General features: G+C 35.4%; 1 protein-coding gene across 1 annotated transcript; it reads right to left on the bottom strand.

Annotated features, from left to right (window-relative positions):
• Positions 1-523: 523 nt before the first annotated feature.
• minpp1a (multiple inositol-polyphosphate phosphatase 1a) lies at positions 524-8,967 on the bottom strand. The gene is made up of 5 exons (XM_079248555.1): positions 8,377-8,967; positions 6,679-6,873; positions 5,157-5,254; positions 4,309-4,439; positions 524-2,826 (listed from the first exon to the last, which is right to left on the bottom strand). Exons 1-5 carry the CDS (start codon positions 8,963-8,965, stop codon positions 2,439-2,441), a joined length of 1,401 nt encoding a protein of 466 aa, XP_079104681.1. The 5' UTR covers positions 8,966-8,967; the 3' UTR covers positions 524-2,438.
• Between the last annotated feature and the right edge of the window lie 80 nt (positions 8,968-9,047).

The following is a 9,047-nucleotide window of genomic DNA, read 5'->3' as shown; positions in this document are numbered from 1 at the left end:
TATTCATGAATGAAAACGGACTAAAATGAGACATGAATCCACAATAAGGAAATGCACAGTCATACAAAACATTTACAAGTGGACAAATAGTCAGATAGAATCTGTTCTACACTGGTTGCCTTGTGGCTCTTTAAGGCTGATTTTAATCTTCTGAAGAATGAGGGAGTGTTTTACATGTCTATGCCCGGCGCCTATTGTTTCCTAATCAGTCAATGTATGGGGTTTCATTTCTTGTCAATAAAGAGTCTATAGTCAGTAGCTCATCTTTAAGGTATTCACAAGAACCTTGTTAAGGTGGAGAGGCAGATTTGATTGTTTCAAATGTTGGTAACCCATTTAAAAAAGGGCTTTCAGAAAAATAAACCATCAAGTCTGCAGTAGAAAGTATAGGAGTCAACCATCATTTTATTGACAGTTTATGTTAATGAATTCATTATTGAATGATGTAAAACCTGAACTGTCTTACTATGTACTTTTAGTAACTTTAATGGTTTGACAAATTATTGGAAAACCATTACAGGTCACTTTTGGTTGAAGCAACAGCAGTCATAACTGGAAGCATACTTCACTTTTAGAAAGTCCCCGGTGCTTTTTACTGAAATTAACAAATAAAACAAGGAGAAATAATGGACAAAAAACAAACAAAAAATGGGCAAGGAGAGGAAATGGAATACAGAGGAACTGTATGAGTGCATGGCCAAAATACATTTTTTAATTCACACTTCATATTGTGCAAAGTTAGGAACAAACTTTACAAAAAGCAGCAAAAATGTGATTATGGTAGGTGGCCTTAAATTAATCCCCACGTTACAATTTTCATGTTTGATTTGGATTTAAGGTCATGGACAAGTGGAGATAAATCCATGACAAACTTGGCAGAAGTCAAGATATTTCTATTAGAAGCATATTCCTCAGTCCATTTTTTTTTTTTTTTTTTTTTTTTTTTAAAATTACAAATAAAGCCACAATATCAACTTATAGATCTTGTGGCTTTATTTCTCTCTGGTGTCCTGCATGTTAACAAACTGGGTTAGAAATTAAACAACTGAGATGCACTTTGAAATTTTCAAGTTTCATATTCTATGAAGCATTGAGGAACTGCAACCATTCTCATGTGATTTTTCTTCATTCCAGGGGCTCAAAAGTAATTGGACAGCCATCCTTACTATAAACAAAATGTTTATGCTGAACACTTTGTTGAGAATCCTTTGCAGGCGATGACTGCCTGATATCTGGAACCCATGGACATCTTCAAACACTTGGTTTCCTCTTTTATGATCCTTTCCCTGGCATTTACTGCAGCTGCCTTCAGTTGTCCCTGCAGGTTTTTATGCCTTAAGTTATGTCTTAACTAAAATAAATTCATGGTCAATCATACTGAGATTTGCTGACTTATTCAACCACTGCAGAATATTCCACTCTTTTTCCTTAAAAAAAAAACCAAAAACCTCCTGAGTTACTATTTACAGAATGTTTTGGGTTATTGTTTATCCGTACTGTGACGTGATATTCAATCAACATTCAATCTGAGCAGAAAATGAATCCCTTTAACTTCAGATTTCATCCAGCTGCTTCTGTCTGCAGTCACATGACTGATAAACAGCAGATTTCATCCAGAACTATTGAAAGCCTACATGCTTTCACCATCTAACTGTCTCCACCATGTTTTACAGACGATGTGGTATATTTTGGATCATCAGCCGTTCTAAGCCCTCACCATACTTTCTACTTCCCATATTTCTGGTGATGGTTGATTTTATTTTTAATCAGTCCAATAAATACTGTTCCAGAACGAAGCTGGTTACTTTTCTATGTATTTGGTGAATTGTAAAACACACTGTATTTTTGAGGCTGATTGATGATTTGGACCTTGTGGTGATGAACTATCTGTATTTGTCTTCATCAGGTCTTCTTTTTATTGGAAACTTAAGACACTGATGCAGATGCTTCCTGGGGAGTGTTACCTTCCATGGACATCAAGACGGAGTTTCCAAACTCACTCCTGTTTTTTCTTTCTCTTAGAATGTACTAAACTGTTGTTTCAGTCACTCCGAACATTTTCCTATCCTTCTGAGGGGTTTCTTCTTTTTTCCAGCCCATGGACAGTCCGTTTCACATCCACTGAGAGGTCCTTTGATTGCATGTTTTGGGTTCACAGCAAGAGAATACAAATGCAAATGCAGCACCTGGAATCTATTCCAGACCTTTTACCTGCTTCACTGTTGAAAGATTCATGAGGGAATAACCCACAAACCAAACAAAATATCCTCAGAGTTGAATGTCCAAATACTTTTGATCCTTTGAAAAAGAAGCAGCTACATTTTAAATAGCTGTAATTCCTTCACTTTTCCTCCAATGTGGATGTTAATACCCTTTGAAGCTGAGAGCTTTTAAGCCACTATAAGCATATATTAATTTTTATAGATATATAGATATGCCTACATTAAAGTAGGATGATCTTTGAATAGCTGACATTCATTCTCAAAGTCACACCCATTCAGTAGATCCCTGTAGCGCTCCTTGACGTCTTGATAGAGAGGCATGGAGGACTGCTGGTCAGTCAAACCCGGGAAAGTCACCGGCTTCTCGTTGAGCAGTGCTTGCAGTCTAACGTCGCCTCCCCCACAGTCATACAGCACCAGGACCAAGTTGGCTGCATAGGGCACTATGCTGCTGGTGCGGAAAGAACGTTGGGTCAGTGAGGCATAATTGGTTGATGTCAGGGTGGTGGCGTCTTTGAAGAAGCCCAGGAGGGTAAGAAGCGGGAGGAGGGTCTCTGCGTGACCGACCTGGACTGTCACTTCTTCAGTCACTTGCTGGCCTAACCTGGAACACAGAGCAGTGTAACATGGATTATAGTCTGCAGATTTCTCAGCTGGCCACTCTAAATGAAAACTCAGTTTATATCTACAGTCTGAACTGGTACTGTTTCTAACTATTTTCAGGTCATTTCTGCCTTTTTCATTTAAGTGACGATTCACCCTTTTTAGTTGATAAAAGCATTATTCTATACTAGTGGAGTTTAACAAACCCTCAAGTGGGTTCAAATTACGATTTAAAACTTATATATATATACACATATACATATATACACATATTAAAAATTATATATATACACATATACATATATATACACACACACACACACATATATATATATATATATATGTAAAAATTATATATATACACATATACATATATATATATATAAAATTTATAATTTATATATAATATATATATTATAAATTTATAATATATATATATATATATTATATATATATATTTATTATATATATATATATATATATATATATATATATATATATATATATATATATATATATATATATATATATATATATATATATATGTATATGTGTTTTTTTTTTTTTTTTACTTTTTTAAAAATTTTATTTATTTTTATTTAATTTGTTTCAGATTACTTAAGAATACCAGGCGCTTCAAAGAAGTATTATTGCCTTACATGAAAAACAAAATATCTCAAATGATGGGCAAAAAAAAGGTGATTATGTATTTTTTTCTATTGAAACATGAAGGCTAAAACAGAACATATATGTGTTCCTTTAGAAAACCAGTCTAAGTATGCATGAGGGTTCTGTTTTTTTTGTTAATGCATTTGTTTCAATTAAAATGATCTGTTGTAGGTTATATTAGAAACTTACAAAATGTCAGATGTACCAAGTTAAAAGACATTACATGGGGTCATAATTCTTCCTCAGTAAATATTTTTTAAGGATAGCTTCTCCTGCCTCAGATGCAAAACAGGCCAATTATAATACTACCACCAGCATGTTTCATAAATAGAAAGATGCTGAAATTCTGGGTCTTTCTTTGACCAAACACAACAGCTTTTGTTTGAAGTTAAATCTTCTATTTTGGTCTTATGTAAAAAAAAGGGAAAAAAATCTTTTAGCATCTTTCCTTTGTAACAAGTTGCAGATGGGCAGCAAAATTGTTTTTGGAGTGAGGTTGTGTTCTGAATCCTGAGTCTTGCACACCACTTTTGTTCAGTGATTTTCTGATGTTGGACTCACAAATAGGATCATTACCCAAAGTAAGAAAAACTTCTATTTACTTAAAAGTTGCCCTGGTTGAGTTTAAATTCCCACCCTGCTCTAGATGTGATTTTTGTTGGCCAACTCCTGGTGAGGGGAACAATAGTTGTGAATTTCCTCCATTTGTGCTGACTGCTGATTTGTGGCGTCCACAGCCTTTGTAAGCTTTTCAGCCTTATGTAATACACTATATTTGTCTCAGTCGTTCAACTGGCTTTAGTCTTTTACTCACTTGTTTGCATTAACTGCCTGGTCCATTCGACTGAACACATCATGGAAAAGAATGCAGCTTGACTTGCTGTTAATATCAAATCCATAACCTCTTTTCCAGAATTGCTTCAGATCTAATGAATACTCCATTACCTGTTGAAACAGATGGTACAAATGAATGGTTTTAATGTAAAGTATATGCCATGACTGTAAAGATATTTTATTTCACTGTGTGAAGTGCATTATCAGTCTGCTCGCAACACAAAACAGTAGCTGGACACTCAAAAATGTCCTTTCTTTGTTATTTAATGTATGTAGTTGTATAAGACATGATATGGAAATGCTTCATACAGTTATTAATCTAAGCTCATCAAAAGGTAATCAACAACAAGCTAATTAATGTCCAGATCATTAGGTGTTTGTAGGCGTTCTCAACATGTTTGCAAGGTTCAACACTAATTGTGTTATTAGTTCTGACTTATTTTCCATAGACTCGTACAGGTTTTCTACAGATCAATTCCCTTCAGATCATACAAGAAAAAAAGAATCTACTGTTTCCTCTGAAATCCTGCTTTTGATCAATTTACCAAAATCTATGTAAATCATCTACTCCTCAACATAAGGCTATGCTGTAAAAGAAATTAACTTGGCACCACCTAAAAGGAACAAAAGTCCAGAAGTAGCATTAACCGTGAAATTTTTGTGAAACATGCAAAGGGAAAAAAATCATACATGTTATGAAATTGAAACAGCAAACTCTGAAAACAGGATAAGCTTAAAGCAAAAGTTTCAGTTTACTGTATGAAAAGGATCCATTGTCTAGAATCGTTCAAAATGAATTAACATGGCTGCGATCATACGTCGCTGTACCTGTGCATCGATTTCATCAAAGAGGTAGCACCACGGGGAGTTCACTGTCTTGATGGCAAACTCATAAGCACACATATAGAATGCAGCTTCCGCCATGTCTGGAGGAAAAAAAAAAATTACATAAAATGTTATTAAACAGTGATACACAATAGGTTAACTTGCAATGAGAAAAAAAAAACACAGGGCAAAAGAATCTATCCTATAATTGTTGCGCAATTTTTAGTACAGTGGATGATTGGGAGTGGAAATACAAATACATTTGTGTGCAAAATAAGATTCAATTGCACTTTGTATTCAAAATCTAGCACATGCAGTAGAGAGGAGAGTAAAACACATGACAAGAGTCAATAAATAATTGTCTGTTTTATATGCTGCTATAAAACAATTCAGGTGGTTTAAAATCTAGGGAATAAGTGCAACTATTGAACTGGAAAAACTGAAGGGATTAGAAAGAAAAGAAGCATGAACTGAATCTGTTTAGACTTTCACATAGAAAAGTTCAGAGCCACAAATTCAGTTTTTTATATTTCATGACAATGACTTAATGAGACATCTGTAATTTGAAAAAAAACCAACAACACACACATAAATCTCATGTTAGATTAATGCTGAGGAATTTTTAAGAACATAATTTCTATCTGCAGAAGTATGAATACCTCCAAAAGAGACGTTTCATTTTCATTCACAAATAAAAAAGGGAAATTCTACTAAAGTAGAGTGAATTAACAAGTGTTGGCGCTTTAGTCATTTACCAACAGTAAAACAGCACCCCCTGCTGTGCAAACACACACTATACCGGTAAATAAAATATAGCAGAAATATCTGGGTTTAGCAGTTCTTGCATTTATAAAATAGAAGAGGATATTCAAATTAGTCTCCAATGTGTACAATTTTTCCTTTTGTTCTAAGTACTTCAACACTTACTGTGTATGCACTTCTGTCCTCCTTTACTGCATTTCAGGGAACAATTGCATGCAGTACTTTAATCTACAAATGGAATGTAATTTATGTAGCTGTTATGCAGTCTTATTACAGCAGTGTTACTGCAACAATTGACATTGTTGTATTTATCATGAAAAACCAGTAATAAACATTGTAAATTACATTATACAAAGATTTGATCACTGTTTAAACTGCATGCTATTTTTTTTTTCAAATTACAACAAGCACATACAGTATAAACCTTCAGCACAAAAAACAGGCGCATGGCAAATTTACAGCCCTTTTGAGTGCTGCTGTCTTTGCACTGGAGTACAAGTTAAAAAAAAGCAGGGGTTAATAGACAGTTACAATTACTTACAAGTTAAAAAAATTATCTGCACTACTTTTTGGATTCTTTATCTATTTTATATTCTATATTTATATTTATTATTATCTGTATTTTATTCAGTACCTAGCCCTTTTTCCTCTGAGTTCTCTTTGCTGCTGTTGCGTTGTGAATTTCCCTGCTGTGGGACAAATAAAGGAACCTTGAATCATTTAAAAATGCTCAAATTGTCAGAAATATCAATCCTCCACTGACCATCCGAGATGAGATTGTATGGGACTTCAAGACGTTCTGCAATCTTCTGCTGGACCCTCTTCATCTCTGGGCCGTGCTTGAATTTGTCCACCTCTGTCATAGCTGATGGATTGTTATCAACCTCCTCCACAAATCTGGTGCAGTGATCAAAGAATCTCATGAGAGCATCATTCACTGCATGGTCAAACTCCACATCTGCATGAAAAAAGCAAAACATTACACAGACTTTTTATCAGCTCCAAGCTGTAGCATCATCCTTAGGGGGTTAAATTGAAATTTGTTACATGGGAAGCAGGATGGGTCTTGACAATTCTTGGATGCAGGTGGCAGGCACTGGCGTAGAGTTGGAAAAGAGTGGCAAATGTGAATATGACTTTTTTTTTTTTTTTTAAAGTATATATTTTATGAAATAATTAGCACTTTGTTAAAACTAAAGTGGTCATCTGATGGGAAAAATTTGGTAAAACTAGAAAAATCAAACAACCAATAATATTTTTTAATAATTGGTTGCCTACTTAAAATGATTATGTGCTGTATGGCTTTAACCATCATTGCACAAACCCTTACACCTAATTGATATCAAGGAAATATTGCTTTGAGCCAAATAAGTTTCAGAAGCCTTTTTTTCTGCATTCTTTGGAATGTAACTCTGCACAGTTGTGACATCTGGTTGATTTAAAACTTTCACATCCTCAATATGACTTTAAAAAAAAGAAAAGACAACAAGAAAAAAAGGGTAATGATGTGAACAGGGTGTCAAACTGCAGTCGTTAAGGACTTCTATCCCGTGAGTTTTTGTTGTTTCCTCTCTCCAACACACCTGATTAAAATCATTATCAAATGGATCTAACAGCTTCTTTTCAACTTCCTCAAAGTGACCCAGAAATTATTCAGGACTGTTGTTTGACACCAATGACGTAGAACAAAGCTACAGTCTATGTGCGGTACACTACTTGCTGCATTCACTTACAGTCGTACATCTGAGGTTTAGTTAGGTTTACGTGGAATATTTACTTTACCCTGCTGATTTGTTAAAGTTAAACTTTAATTGAGTTTTAATGACAGAGGTAATGTATACAAAACAAAAACAGCAGGATAACAAGTTTTGATTAGGTAATACCTACTAGTGATCACATTAACAAACACCGCCATTTACTTTGACACCGTGCTCATACCTCCCAATGTCCTGACGGTGCTGAGAGTTTTGAACAGTAAATTAAAGAAAACTACATTAATATGCTTTAAAGTATGAATAATATTTGTTTTATGAGTTTAGACATTGTTTAAGACTATTTTCAGCAACGCTGTTTGAACGCTTTCTTCTCTACATTTGCACCCACTATCTATTTGCAGTCAGTCACTAAAGTTTTATATCTGCTCGTTAAGCAAAGAAAATGGACTGCACTTGGGTCTAGACGTGCTCTAAAGTAATTTAGATAATAACTGTTATTCATTAATCGATAAATGTGCTATTATTTCTCGGATAAAATGAACTCCAGTCTGCCAATCAAGTTCCGTAGATGGCGCTGTTTGGACACAGATTCGATGAGGCGGGACAAGTGTGTTGCGTTCAAAAGCAGTCAGGGAAAATCGAAAACTTCCATCCCTCGAAACATGAAAAAACATTAAAGTAAGCCCAAATATGCCTGAGGAATTTAAGATAAAGTTAAGAAAGCCTGCTCGTTATTATGGTAATACCTTTAATGCCCCAGAGCTCAGTCAGTCCTGCCTTGAAAGACAGCGTGCTGTTCACACATCTGTGCTTCGAGCTGGTTATGAACTTGATGAGTCCCCCTCGAAGCTTCTTCTCTAAGATCATTGAAGGGAACAGCTTTGACAGCCTGACGGCCAGATGTTTGAGGTCGTCCACACCTTTCTGGACGAGTCGGCCGTCCATGTCTTCAGTGTACCACATCCTCCACTGTGTTTTGATTTCATGCAGCCAGCTGTGTGTGGCAGAGGCACTTGTCATAACCAGGTCGTAAAGCTTCTGCATCTTTTTGACGTTTTTAGTAGTCGGATATCTTGTCCCATGTCTTATTATGGCAGTCAGATGGATTTCGCGACACTGTTCTGACGGAGGCTGTAAAATAGATCTGTTGACAGCAAGTATGTCCTTTATGAGATACGGGTTCACTTCTTCATACCTCCCTTTTGTGCTGAAATATTTGGCGATAGGTGGTATTTTTGGATTTTCTTCTGGTACTATAAAGTTGCAAAAACACATCGAAAAGCCTGTGATGGCGATGAAGTGAATAAAAAAGATTTTCCATAGAAAACTCGGCATGATTTCTGGTTTGGTTACAGAGCCGTGCGCAGACCCAAAACTGAGTGACGTTGACCGTGTCGGTCTGTCCAGCCAATCAGGT

This window comes from Telmatherina bonti, assembly GCF_933228915.1.
Source record: "Telmatherina bonti genome assembly, chromosome: 11".
Classification (NCBI taxonomy): domain Eukaryota; kingdom Metazoa; phylum Chordata; class Actinopteri; order Atheriniformes; family Telmatherinidae; genus Telmatherina; species Telmatherina bonti.
The sequence above is the reverse complement of the archived record's forward strand: the minus strand, read 5'-3'. Positions and strand labels throughout refer to the sequence as shown.

Coding starts and splice junctions, on each gene's coding strand:
- minpp1a (XM_079248555.1), bottom strand. CDS start 8,965: ATGCCGAGTTTTCTATGGAAAATCTTTTTTATTCACTTCATCGCCATC. Junction 4,440..5,156: donor TTGATGAAATCGATGCACAG/GTACAGCGACGT, acceptor CTGTTTCAACAG/GTAATGGAGTATTCATTAGA. Junction 2,827..4,308: donor CAGGCAGTTAATGCAAACAA/GTGAGTAAAAGA, acceptor TCTGTGTTCCAG/GTTAGGCCAGCAAGTGACTG.